The 14,983-nt window shown below is 30.2% G+C and overlaps 1 protein-coding gene across 1 annotated transcript; it reads left to right on the top strand.

The window, feature by feature from the left end:
• The first annotated feature begins 4,886 nt into the window (after positions 1-4,886).
• On the top strand, positions 4,887-8,885 carry LOC146945482 (transcription factor GTE1-like). The gene is made up of 6 exons (XM_085748071.1): positions 4,887-4,961; positions 7,310-7,486; positions 7,576-7,674; positions 7,866-7,924; positions 8,271-8,421; positions 8,562-8,885. The coding sequence occupies exons 1-6, from the start codon at positions 4,887-4,889 to the stop codon at positions 8,700-8,702; spliced, it is 702 nt and encodes a 233-aa protein (XP_085604197.1). The 3' UTR covers positions 8,703-8,885.
• The last annotated feature ends 6,098 nt before the right edge of the window (positions 8,886-14,983 follow it).

The following is a 14,983-nucleotide window of genomic DNA, read 5'->3' as shown; positions in this document are numbered from 1 at the left end:
TTTAGTCCTTGTAACATTTTCCTTAAGCATTTTAGGGACCAAAACTGTTGATGGAAATTTTGGACAGAGACTAAAAGTGCTGATGGAAAAATTTATAGGGACTAAAAATACTGATGGAAAATGTTACAGGGACTAAAAACTGTGAAATAATTTGTTATTGGTACATATGTTATTAAAATAATTTGTTATATTAAATTAAAATTGTATAATACATGTGTGTATATATCATTTTTATAAAAGGGTATAAATGTCATTTACAAAATATAGTTTATTCTTTCCTTCCACTTTCTATTCACTTTCACTATAATCAAACAACCTAACAAATCATCTCACTTTCCATTCACTTTCCTCGTACTTTCTTTCCTTTAACAATCTTTCCTCTTACAATCTTTCCTTTCACTTTCTTTGGTGATCCAAACACACCCTAACTATTCTAGCTAGGAAAATGCTATTTATCTAGAAAAATAGCATCAAGAATTTTTCAAGACACATGTGGCAAGTTTTAATTGCATGATTTATTTTTCTACTTCCTATTTTTCAGCCACACCTCCTTGAATTGTGGCAAATAGTGCATTGTGATTGATTGCTCTTTATTCTTGAAAAATTCTTGTTTTTTTTTTTCTAGAGATATAACATTGCTCTTCTAGCTATACCATACTTATTCAAATTTAACGAATAGGCGTAGCTATAGTTTTTCTTAAATAATACTAGTAAAGTTAATATAATAGTCCCACTTTCCACAATACACAGCTGGTTGTTCATATTAATTTTTAATAAAAAATAATAATATACTACTCCAACTTATTTGAATACATGAGTCGGTTGTGGTTAAAACAAATCCGTAAACTAATTCGTCGATTCCCGTTTTGTATATTTCCGTACTATTAAGCATTACTCTTTAAGAAAATGCATGCAAGATGACAAAAATTACATGTAACTAGTAAAATGGAAGAATTGAGGAGTGAAATCCACTAGCTACTAGAAACAATTAATGGTCAACCAGATTTATTGGAAGCCCAATAAAACCAATCAGGCAATAATGAATCTGATAGTGGTTCAGCATCGTTATTATTCACCATCCACAAAGACAATAAATTCGAAATGACAATATCAAGGTGGATATTCTTGATTCAAAGGAAAACTCCAACCTGTTGAGTTTGATGATTGGTTGAACTATTATCTTATTATTATCAAGATTATTATATTCAACTTCAAAATCTTTGTCAGAAGAACCTGTCTACAGAAGAATACACTAGAGAATTTGAGAAGTTGATACCTTGGTGGATTAAACACTGATATTTCTTATCATGGTCAGCTCCAACAATAAAGGTTATTAGACGATGTTATTCATATAGCTATGCGAGTAAAGAAACATTCACCCAAAAAGTTTTCTTATAAAACTTTTTTCCTCCACTGAAAAACTCTCCTTATACCTACTAAAACATTAATAGATGAATCTGGAACCTCAAATAAACCTTCTCCTCAACCTACATAAGAAAACAAATCTAGAGCATCAAATGCTTCAAATATAAAGGTTTTGGACATATATTTTTCGACTATCTAACTCGGAGAACACCATCATCAAAGGAGAAACATATGAAGTAACCAAAGAAGAAAGTTTACAAGAGATTGAGTTAGAAGAAGATGAAGAGCCATTATACAATGAAAAGCTCACCATTGTTGATCATGGTTAATCATTAGTGATTATGTGAGGGCTAAACACAATGTCAGCAAAGGAATAATCTTAGTTAAGACACAATATATTCCATACACGTTGCATTATTATAGAATTTTTTTTTTTATGTTATCATTGATAGTGGAAGTTGTGAGAATGTAGTGTCTAACTTCATCGCGGATCATTAATTTTGCAAAAATTAATGTGTGGAACATGCCACGGGTGCATACCTGCTCATCTCTTAAACCATCCACCTCCACTCCGCCTTCTTATGAGGACCTAACGGTTAGCCACCTTATGCACCCAGGATCATCCTCATAGGATTATGCTCTCTAAAAATAGTTTTAATAGGATGGGTAATAATATTCAATAAAGTAGTGCTAGTCATCCTTAAATAGATGGAAAAACTGAATTTTTTGATAGGATTTTGGATAACCTACTTCAGAGCATTATCGGTAAAATCGTGAAACATTAGGATCTTTTCTTTGCACATGTTGAATTTGCCTACACAATTTAAACTAATCAAGCTATTCGCAAATGTTCTTTTGAGGTGGTTTATGACACTCTACCTCATTTTTGTCTAGACCTAACACCACCATTGGATAAGAAAAAAATTATTGTAGATGTAGAACACTGAACAAAAGAACCAAGAAGATGCATAAAATTGTTCGAGTACAATTGAAGAAACAAAGATCAACATACACAACTAACCATGATAAGCACAAAAGGCAACAAAATTTTAAAATGAAAGATTTGGTATGGATATATCTACAAAAAGAATAATCCATATCAACCAAATGTCACGTTGTCTTCAATAGTTGATAGGCCCTTCAAAATAGTATCAAAAATCAATAACAATGATTACACGATAGATTTGTCAGATATTTATGGTGTCTCAACATCATTCAATGTTATTTATCTTACACCATCTTTTGATGAAGGACTAAATATAAACTTGAGGGTGAGTTCTGTTCAATCGGAGGTGGATGATACAAATCAAGGTATTGAATAAGCCTTCTTCAAAAATAAAATTAGTAAAATATAGAATAAGCCTTTCCATTTCCATCACCCCTAATATAATAGTTTATTCGTTGCACCACTCAATTATTGATGCTAAACCATGGTGGTTTAAAACCACTATGTATGCATTCCTGAATTCTACACGATCATGTTTCTGTTGATGCATCAATTACTGCTACTATTTCAACTATATTTTGACATTGATGATTAGTATAAATAAGGTCAATCCTTTCAAGTATTTTCATCTTGAAGTTTATGAAACTGTGTGTTCTCTTTTGAGATTTAGATAGTAGATTTTCTCGTTTTTGAACCATCGTTCCTCTTTCATCCCTAATTAAAAAATCATTTACCACTTTTTCTTTCTTCTGTAAATATAAGAATGTTTTCAAAATTTTACATGCATGATTTCTTTACTAAAATAATCATATTTAATTATACAAATAATAACGTAAAAGTAACAAATTTACTATTACAACTATTTTTCTCAATGCACGTGAAGTTAGTTTGAGGGTCTTAAGAAGATGTAGAACATTTTTGAACCATCATTCCTCTTTCATCCTTAATTAAAAAACCATTTATCACTTTTTCTTTCTTTCATAATATAAGACCATTTTCAAAATTTTACATGCATGATTTCCATACGAAAATAATCATGTTTTAATTATAGGAATCATAAAAAAAAAAACATAAAAGTAACAAATTTACTATTACATATATTTTTCTCAATACACGTGAAATTAGTTTGAGGGTCTTAAGAAGATGTAGAACATTTTTGAACCATCATTTCTCTTTCATCCTTAATTAAAAAACTATCTACCATTTTTTCTTTCTTCCGTAATATAAGAGTGTTTTCAAAATTTTACATGCATGATTTCTTTACAAAAATAATCATATTTAATCATAGGAATAATAACGTAAAAAAAAAAGGTAAAAGTAACAAATTTACTAATACAACTATTTTTCTCAATACTCGTGAAGTTAGTTTGAGAGTCTTAAGAAGATGTAGAACATTGAACGAAAGAAATAAGATGCATAAAATTGATTGAGTACAATTTAAGAAACAAAAATGAAGATACAAAACTAACCATGATAAGCACAATGATTGGAGGTTAAACTTCTAGTTTTTTGGTGGTTAAAATCGAAGTTTGTCTCCTTCGAATTTCACTACAATGATTGGAGGCAAAACCCTTCGAATTTCTCTCTGCTGTAACTTAAGTTTTTCCTTTTGCTCTTTGTTGGCTCTTGTTTTTCTCTCTTTTTTGAATTGTGTCTTGGATCTTTGATGTCTTTCTAAACACTTCTTGTGTTGGTTGACACTTTTTGTGGTTATATGTATTTCATTTTAGCCTCTTCAAAAAAAAAAAAAAAAAGATAAACACAAAAATAACAAAATTTTAAAATGAAAGATTTAGTATGGATATATCTACAAAAAGAATAAACCAAATCAACTAAATGTCTGGTTGTCTTCAAAAGTTGATGGTCCCTTCAAACTAGTATCGAAAATCAATAACAATGATATTACAAGATAGATTTGTCAAGTACTTATGGTGTCTCAACATCATTCAATGTTGTCGATCTTTCACCATTTTTTGAAAAAGGACTAAATATAAACACGAGAGCAAGTTCTATTCAAGCCAAGGTGGATGATGCAAATCAAGATATTAAAGAAGCCTTCTTCAAAAATAAAGATAAAAAGATATTGAATAAAACAGGACCGTAGTTTTTTTTTTAAGGAACGGGGACCTTAGTTTTAGGGTTACACTAGAAAATGATTATTAATAAGAGTGTTTCATTTTTTTTTTTTGTGGTGTCTAGGGTTCGAACCCCAGACCTTGCATATTATGCATTGTCCTTACCAACTGAGATAATCTCACGGGGACATAAGAGTGTTTCATTAGCTACACATTCATAATAACCATTATAGCCCAACAAACACTGTTGCAACCCTGATTATATGACAATTTTCCAATTTTTCGGATAGGAGTAATTACGTAAAAGTAACACAGGTTTATTTACTACAAGTACTTTTGAACTTTTCTTGTAATAATGAGGATGTAGTAAAAATCAATACTCGCGATTAAAACGGGACCTTACAATTTTTCACTGTTACGCTAGTATAAATGACTAGGGTTTTATTTATTGCAACCCTATTCATTTGCATAGAATTCAGCTGCGCCGATTCACTGAAACAATGGAGCAGATTTCAACTGAAGATTTGAACCGTTATAGGCTCCTTGTCAGTAGACTTCAAAACGAAGTTGACAAGGTAGATCACAATTCTCTTCTCATAATTCTTATATTGTTCATTTATTTAATTTTTTTAATCACATTGTATTTTCATCGATCTATACAATATCATTTTCACCTCTTTATTGTGATCAAATTCTCTATTTGTTGTTCCTTTTTAGTTTTCTGGAACTGAGAGTAGGACAGATTGAATATTGAAGAATTAACAGTAAATTTAGTTTTTAATTATCACTCTATCGCCAATTTAGTTCATAATTATTAAATCGATTAAAATATCTCTAAACTATGAAAAATGCATAAATTTAGTCCCTAACTATTATCAGATCCAACTATTTAACCACTCAATAAACAATATTTAGTCACTAAATTTTCATAAAACCCTAATTTAGTCCCTAATTTTTTTTATGAAGAAAATAAACCCTAATTATTATCACTCAAATGTTTTTGCAATATAAAAATGTCAATACCAACTATATAGATATAAAAATGGTAACATTAATGTTTATTTTGTTGATGTGAAGTCTAAGATGTTGACCTATGTTCGAAAATTAACCGATTCATATTACGAGTTGTATTTGAATTGGATCCGATGAGATTAAATATTATTTTATTCAATCTTCATCCGAAGTCAGGTAAAGACTTCGATATTGCTTACAACTCATATTTTAAAATTAAATTTGGTTGTATGATCTTCATCCAATTCGATCTCATGACTGCGTGATTGTGTGTTTTTTCGAATTAAAAGAAGTATGTATGGGTTTACAGTTAAGAATAAACCCTTTTCTCATGCAAAATTTTTATGTTGATTTATCATTTATACATAATCGCAAATTAAGATGAAACCTTATTAGAAATTTTGGAATGTTCCAAAATCATCATGTCCTTGTAACAACATAATGCTTAAGATGTAAAAGCATTCCTTTTTCCAAAATACAATATGAAGTTGAATGTTGGTGTAGGATAGTTTTCTTTTCTTTTGCTAGTCCTAGTCCATCAATAAGTTAAATGTTTTAATATTTAGGCTTAAGTGCATTTTTGACACCTTAACTTTTAAAAAGTTGCGATTTTGGCCCTCTAACAAAAAAAAAATGCAATTTTGACCCCTAAACGTTGCAAAGTTGTTAAGAAGCCTCCATGTGTCCCAAAACATGGGTCATAAATGCAACTTTTTGCAAAGATAAGGGGCCAAAAGAGCATATTTCTCTTGAGTTAGAGGGTCAAAAGAGCATATTTCCCTAAACATGGAGTCACTTTTGCCATTTTTTTAAAAGGGGGTCAAAATCGCTACTTTTGCAAATGTATGGGGATGAATAGTGCGTTTAAGCCTAATATTTATGTCCACATTCAAACAAGCGATTGCTTCTAGTTTGTTTACCATTAATTTATAGATTTTTAGTTAAATTTGGATTCAATCAATATGGATAGGGGATGGGAACAGCAAGTACGGTAAGTGGATTGATTTCAAGACTCACTTGCTTTTTCTCATTTTATTTTGAGTAAATTACACTCTCATTCTTTCAAAGACGCTTGAATTATACTCACATCCCCTCTTATATTAAAATATACATTTTCGTCCCCTCGTATCCAAAACATATTAGAAAATATTACACTTCCTCCCCCTGAGAGAAACTTGAATTACATTTATCTCTTCTCTTATGTTAAAATCTACACTTTACTATAATTTTTTTATTTATAATAATCTAGCAAAAAAACTAATTACGACACTTCGAAGAAATAGTATTGTGGGTCAATTTAAATATAATCAAAATTTGAATCCATATTTTTTGCTATTTGTTATAAAATATGAAACAACCCAAAATAAAATTAAAATATGTGAAAAATTACTAAAGTCGATAAAGTATGGTTATTTAAAAGTGAATTTTATACTCTAAATTATAAAATTAATAACAAAATATTCAAATTTAATTATCATTGACATTTAAATTATAAAGAAATGAGTTTATTTTTCTTAAACCGTGGCTCAAAATTAGTCTATATCATAAAAATATTTATTTATGTTAAAATATGTTAAAGTGTAGTGCATATTTAATTATTAAGAGAGGGGGTTGTAATTCAAGCATCTCATAGGAGAAGGGAATTAATTTTACTTTTCAAAGGAGAGAAGTGTATATTTTAACATAAATTTAAAAGGGGGGGAGGGGAGTGTAATTTACTCTTTTATTTTTATCATAATTTAATTAATCTTGTTATCCAATCTAGCAATTCTGATGCATATAGGAATGAAGGAACATCATGTTTCCTTCTCATTTGTTTGTTTTTACAAATTGTATTCTAATTTCTGTCAAGGGATTATTTGCTGCTATGTTATTAATTTTGAACATTTTTTATGTCATGTGTTGAGTGCAGCTTGAGAAGGAAGCAAAAGAGGTTGAACAGTTTTACCAATCCACTGATGATCAAAAGAATGATTGCAAAAACAAAGGCAGGGAGTATGCTCCTAGTGGATCTAAGAAGCCGCTGCAACGTGCTTCACAAGAAACACAAGCAGAGCTCATGTGCCATTTTTCAAAATTAGCTTGTGAGGCAAGTGCAAGTACTTCTGCAATTTAGTTTTTATTAATATTATTGTTGTTCTTATTATTATTATTATTATTATTATTTGATTATTTCAGGAGAGTGAACTGTCAAAGGAAGAAGCTCATAAGCAAATGAGTAATAAGCTTGCTCTAGAAGCCACTTATGCAAACAAGACTAGAGAATTAAGTACTGAGGTTGGTTCATCATTTTTATTTTGCAAAGTTGTGTTTAAATTTAATATTGTATGGTTATCATAAGAAATATTCCTGAAGATTAACTTATGCATTTAATGTCCCTGGATCTTGCATAATATATGCAAGATCCAGGGTTCAAACCCCGGCCACCACCAAAAAAAAACTTATGCGTTTAATTTTTGTTGCTTCAGCTGTCCAAGGTTGATACGGCTCTGAGAAGTCTCAAAACAACTATGATTGCACAGTGCAGGTTTGTGAAAGAATCACCCATTATTTTCATTTTTGTAGTTTCAAATTGCCAAAATAGTGCTACATGACATTGTTAGTTTAGTGTTTGGTCCCGCAACGAATTGATTTTTTTTCTTGGGCCCGCTTATGGTAGGAGTTTTATAGATTTAGATATCATTGACACGCTTACGCTGTCATGGATCTGAATTGTCTGATCAAGATCGAATAACCTATTATTCAATGTTATATTTTATAGCACCTAGTTTGTTCCTCTAAATAGGCCACTGAGAATTCAAGATGTATTTCCTTTTGGTCATGTTATGGAATTATGTTGTTTATTATGTTCTATTGTTGATCGAATAATTTAGGAAGTTGTCACTTTCGGAGAAGTCTAGACTTGCGAATGCCATCCCCAAGTTGTCTCCTCATAACCTCCTCAAGGCATTAGAGATTGTTAAAGAGAATAATCCAAATTTCGAACATAGTATTGATATGGTCACCCTTGACCTTGAAGCTGAGGTTTGTCATGTTACCTATTGCTAGTAATGTTGTTTGCTTTCATTTACTAATTTTGTTTGTCTAATCTTATCTACAAAGTTTTGATTTTGTCTAGCAAGTATTACTTAGATACTCACTAATTTTTTAAGCGTAATTTTCAGAGTGACTACACAGTATGGAGATTGTATATGTTTGTTAAAAATTCACTAGAAGTTCAAGAAGGAACAAACGTTGGTATTCATGAAGACAACATTGAGGCCAAGGATACGAAAAATAATGGCGAAAAGAAGAGAATTGTGTGATTCGCTTGCCAAAGAATGTAATAGGGTTATGTTTTAGTTTTGATTGAGTTAGACATGTGGGTGGATCTTTCTCAAAACTTTTATAGTAATCTTGCATAAAACACTAATTTGTGCAATACTGGGAGTATTTTCAATTAGGATTTGAAAAGATTTTTTTATGTTGAATAAGTTTTGTCGTTTCATTTAAAAGGTCCAGTGATATTTCTAAACTTTTAAAAATAATTATAGAAATCTTGTTGTATTCTCGAATTCTACAAAATCATGTTTCCGTTGATGCATCGATTACTGCGACTATTTCAACTATATTTTGGCATTGGCGATTAGTATAAATAAGGTAAATTCTTTCAAGTATTTTCATCTTGAAGTTTATCAAATTGAGTATTCTTTTTTTTAGATTTAGAGAGTAGATTCTCTCTTGTTTTTGAACCATCATTCTTCTTTCATCCCTAATTAGAAAACATTTTACCACATTTTCTTTCATCCGTAATATAAGACTGATTTCAAAATTTTACATGCATGATTTCTTTACAAAAATAATCATATTTAATTATAGGAATAATAACCTAAAAAAAAGACAAAAAAGTAACCAATTTACTACTCACCGGATCTTATTTATAAGAAATATTTAGGTCAACTAAATGTGATGTATCTGGTTAAGAATTTGGACCAAATGCATTAACTTTTGGTGACCCAATTGTCTCAGAAATAGGACCGGATGGAGTATTACAACTATTTTTCTTAATACTCGTGAAGTTAATTGGTTTGAGGGTTTAAGAAGATGTAGAATATTGAACGAAAGAATTTAGAAGATGCATAAAATTGTTTGAGTACAATATAAGAAACAAAAATCCAGATACAAAACTAACCATAATAAGCACAAAATTCAACAAAATTTTATTTAAAATGAAAGATTCAGAATGGATATATCTACAAAAAGAACAAACCAAATCAACTAAATATCTGGTTGTCTCCAAGAGTTGATGATCCCTTCAAAAATAGTATCGAAAATCAATAACAATGATTACAAGATAGATTTGTCAAGTATTTATGGTGTCTCTACATCATTCAATTAATGTTGTCGATCTTTCATCATATTTTGATGAAGGACTAAATATAAACTCGAGCGCAAGTTCTATTCAGCCCTAGGTGGATTGATGCAAATCAAGATATTGAACAAGCCTTCTTCAAAAATAAAAATAAAAATAAAAAGATTTGAATAAAACGGAACCTTAGTTTTAGTGTTACACTCGAAAATGATTATTAATTTTTTCTAAGGAAGAAAATGATTATTAATAAGAGTGTTTCATTTGCTACACATTCATAATAACCATTATCGTGCCCAACAAACACTGTTGCAATCCTAATTAAAATTATAAGACAAATTTCCAATTTTTCTTATGGGAATAATTACGTAAAAGTAACACAAGTTTATTTACCACAAGTACTTTTGAACTTTTCTTGTAAGAAAGAGGATGTAGTAAAATAAAGGGTTAATTATGTTTTTGGTCCCTACAAAATTGCGACCTTGTAAGTTTAGTCCTTACTTAATTTTAATAGCATTTTTAGTCCCTACAAAAAATTTCTGCACTCAATATTAGTCCTTACTCAATCCAAATTTGTTTAATTTATGCTTAAACTCTTAAGTTTTTCAACAATTTTTTACAGGCGTGTTAAGAATGTTATTAAAAGGTCCTCCGAAAAAAATATCGCAAAAATTTGATTTCTACGTCCATATTTTTGTTACTTATATCTTAAACTTTTGTCGTTTTAAAAAATTCATATTTAATTTATTTCATGTTAAAAAATTATAGATTTTAGTAAATGAACCTTTTATAGTGTTTTAAACTAGTATAAAAAGAATCGTTAAAAAATTTAAGAGTTTAAGGAAAATTAAACAAAATTTATTTTAGCAGGGACTAAAATTATAAGTAAATTTTTTTTTTTGTAGGGACTAAAAATGCTATTAAAATTAAGTAAGGACTAAACTTACAAGGTCGCAATTTTGTAGGGACCAAAAACATAATTAACCCTAAAATAAATACTCATGAAGAAAACAGGAACTTATTTTCACCGTTACACGCTTGTAATAATGAGGATATAGTATAAATGATGACTAGGGTTTTATTTATTAATATTAGTGTTTCATCAGCTACGCAACAAACACTGTTGCAACCCTATTCATTTGCATAGAATTCAGCTGCGCCGATTCACTGAAACAATGGCGCAAATTTCAATTGAAGATTTGAACCGCTATAGGTACCTTGCAAGCAGACTTCAAAACGAAGTTGATAAGGTCACGATTCTCTTCTCATAATTCAATATATTGTTCATTTATTTTATTTGTTGTAATCACATTGTGTTTTCATCATTCTTTTGTATCATTTTCACCATCTTAATTGTGATCAAATTCTCTATTTGTTATTCCTTATAAATTTTCATGAAATTGAGAGTAGGACCGATTGAATATTGTAGAAAAAACAATAAATTTAGTTTTTAAATTATCACTCTATCACCAATTTAGTTCATAAACTATTAAATCGACTAAAATGATCCTAAACTATGAAAAATGCATAAATTTAGTCCCTAACTATTCTCATATCCAACTATTTAATCACTCAATAAACAATATTTAGTCTTTGAATTTTCATAAAAAACAACCAATTATTTTTGAAGAACAATAATAATTGGTTGTTTTGTATGAAAATTCAGAGACTAAATATTGTTTATTGAGTGATTAAAAAACAACCAATTATGTTTATCAAGGGACTAAATAACTGGATCTGAGAATAAATTAGGGACATTTTAGTTGATTTCAAAAGTTTTAGCACTAAATTGATGAGAAAAAGATAGTTTAAAGACTAAATTGACTATTTATTCAATATTAAAATTGAATTATTACACAAATTGTTACGATTCTATGTTGAACTATCAGCACCGATTTGACAACAGTTTTCCCCATAATATAAGTCCTTGTCATATTACCAACCACATTTATAGTTTCTTTTCAAAATAAACCCCTAATTAATATCACGTAAATGTTTTTGCAATATAAAAAATGTCAATACCAACTATATAGATAGATATAAAAAGGGTTCTAGCTTAACCGGAAAAAATGCCGAAATTGTTAGACCGAACGTCATGACCGGGGTTCGAACCCCGATACCTGTGTGTGAGTTTATGATGGCTTTGTCATCTCATCTATCTACCGGAAAAAAAAAAAGTATCATTAATGTTTTTTGTGTTGATATGTCTAAGATGTCGAACTATGTTCGAAAATTAAACGGCTCATATTTCGAGTTGTATTTGAATTGGATCCGATGAGATTAAATGTTAGTTTATTCAATCTTCATCCGAAGTCGTATATTGACTTCAATATTGCTTACAACTCGTATTTTAAAATTAAATTTGGTTGTATGTTCTTCATTCAATGTGATCTCTTGATTGCGTGATTGTGTGTTTTTCCGAATCGAAAGGAGTATGTATTTATATTTAAGAATAAACCCTTATAGTTCTCTCGTGCAAAAAATTTATGTTAATTTATCATTTATACATAATCGCAAATTAAGATGAAACCTTATTAGAAATAGAAATTTTAGAATGTTACAAAATCATCATGTTCTTGTAACAACATAATGAGCATTCCTTTTTCCAAAATGCAATATGAAGTTGAATGTTGGTGTACGATATAGTTTTCTTTTCTCTTGCCAGTCCATCAATAAGTTAAATGTTTGAATATTTATGCTGACATTCAAACAAGCTATATTGCTTCTACTTTGTTTACCATCAGTTTATAGATTTTTGGTTAAATTTGGATTCAATCAATATGGGAAGGGGAGGGAACAGCAAGTACGGTAAGATGATTGATTTCAAAACTCACTTGCTTTTTGTCATTTTATTTTGATTAAATTACACTTTTTTTCCTCAAAGATGCTTGAATTATGTTTTTCTCTCCTTTTATGTTAAAATATACCATTTCTTTCCCTCGTATTCAAAACATATTAGAAAATATTTCACACTCCTCCCCTAAAGAAGATTGAATTATATTCCTATCCCCTCATATTTTAAAATCTACACTTTACTCCCTCAATAAGTTTTTTTTTATTCCTAATAATCTAGCAAAATATTGTACCAAAAAAAAATAATCTAGCAAAATAATAATAATAATAATAATAATAATAATAATAATAATAATAATAATAATAATAATATAATCTAACATTCTCGAAGAAAAATAGTATTGCAGACCAATTTTAATACAATCAAAATTTGAATACATATTTTTCGCTATTTTTATTCAAATTTCATTCACTTATAGTTTTAAAACCTATTATAAAATATGAAACAACCCAAAATAAAATTAAAATATGTGAAAAATTACTAAATTCGATAAAGTATGGTTATTTAAAAGTGAATTTTATACTCTAAATTATAAAATTAATAACAAAATTTAAAATTTAATTGTCATTGATATTTACATCATAAAGAAATGAATTTAATTTTCTTGAATGGTGGTTCAAAATTAGTATATATCATAAAAATATTTATTTATGTTAAAATAGATTAAAATGTAGTGCATATGGATAATGGGGGGTTGGGGGTTAGGAGGGTGAGATCTTTTAATTTGTTCTGTTGGGAAAGTGGTGTTGGAGGTTGTTGTTAGAGAAGGAGGGGCTGTGGTACCGTGTGTTGAAAGCCCGTTAAGGTGAGGGAAGGGCGGTTAAGGGATGGGGGTAGACACTTTTCGGTGTGGTAGAGGACGGTGTGTAATGTCCGTGACGGGGTAGGCGAGGGGGTCGGGAATTGGTTTGAAGAAAACATACGTAAGGTAGTTGGTGATGGGAGAGATACTTTCTTTTGGTATGATAAGTGGGTCGGGGACATTCCGTTAAGGATAAAGTTCCCCCGCCTTTTCGAATTGGCCGTGGAGAAAGATTGTAGGGTGGAGCTTATAGGAGGCGCGATTGGGAGGTTGATGGTGGGGCGTGGGTCTGGAGGCGTCGGTTGTTTGCGTGGGAAGAAGAGAGTGTGAGGGAGTGTTCTTTTTTAATACATTGTGTTGCAGGATGATGTACATGATACTTGGAGGTGGCAATTGGATCCAGCTCATGGGTACTCAGTGAGGGAATCCTATCGGTTTCTTACTAATACTTGTGACATGTTAGATAGGACTCTTGAAGACGACGTTTGGCATAAATCAATTCCTTCAAAGGTGTCATTGCTGGTGTGGCGCTTACTCCGTAACAGAGTTCCTACGAAAGACAATTTGGTGTGAGTTGTGGTATCAAGTTTGGAAGTGGTTAGCTATTTTTTCGGTGCATGTAGGTGAGCTTCGACATCATTTTATTCAGTTCACTAAGATGGCGGGCATGCCAAGAATTACTCATTTATACTTCAAAAATTTTTGGTTCGCAACTGTTTGGATGATTTGGAAGGAAAGAAACAACATGATATTCCAACAGATAGTTACTACCCCTTTTCATTTGTTAGAAACGGTAAAGTTAAATTCTTTTTTATGGCTGAAAGCAAAGCAGGTGTCTTTTTTTTATAGTTACCACGACTGGTGGAAACATCCCTTTCTTTGTATGGGATTACGTCTGTAATTTTTTGATTTTTGGTTGGTGCTCTTTTTGAGTATCTTTGTGACTCTGTAAATATTGTCGGTGTTCCTCCTTTTGCATTGATGAGTGTTATTAATCTCATTTTGATTAGTTCAAAAAAAATTATTAAGGGAGGGAATGGTATATTTTAAAATAAAAGGGCTTCTCTTAGGGGAGGGAGTGTAGTTTACTCTTTTATTTTTATCATATTTTAATTAATCTTGTTATCCAATCTAGAATTCTGATGCATAGAGGAATGAAGGAACATCATGTTTCCTTCTTATACAATATTTCATTTGTTTGTTTTTTACTAATTTCTGTCAAGGGATTATCTTTGTCAAGAATAAATTTGCTGCTATGCTTATAATGTTATTAAATTTGAACATTTTTTGTGTCATGTGTTGAGTGCAGCTTGAGAAGGAACCAAAGGAGGTTGAACAGTTCTACCAATCCACTGATGATCAAAAGAATGATTGCAAAAACAAAGGCAGGGAGAATGCTCCAACTGGATCTAAGAAGTCGCTGCAAGGTGCTTCACAAGAAATGCAAGCAGAGCTCATGAGTCATTTTTCAAAATTAGTTTGTAAGGCAAGTGCAAGTACTGCTGCAATTTATTATTATTATTATTATTATTATTATTATTATTATTATTATTATTATTATTATTATTATTATTATTATTAA

The sequence above is a fragment of the Medicago sativa genome, chromosome 2 (assembly GCF_051527215.1).
Source record: "Medicago sativa cultivar Bolivia chromosome 2, Bolivia_mono, whole genome shotgun sequence".
Classification (NCBI taxonomy): domain Eukaryota; kingdom Viridiplantae; phylum Streptophyta; class Magnoliopsida; order Fabales; family Fabaceae; genus Medicago; species Medicago sativa.
The sequence above is the reverse complement of the archived record's forward strand: the minus strand, read 5'-3'. Positions and strand labels throughout refer to the sequence as shown.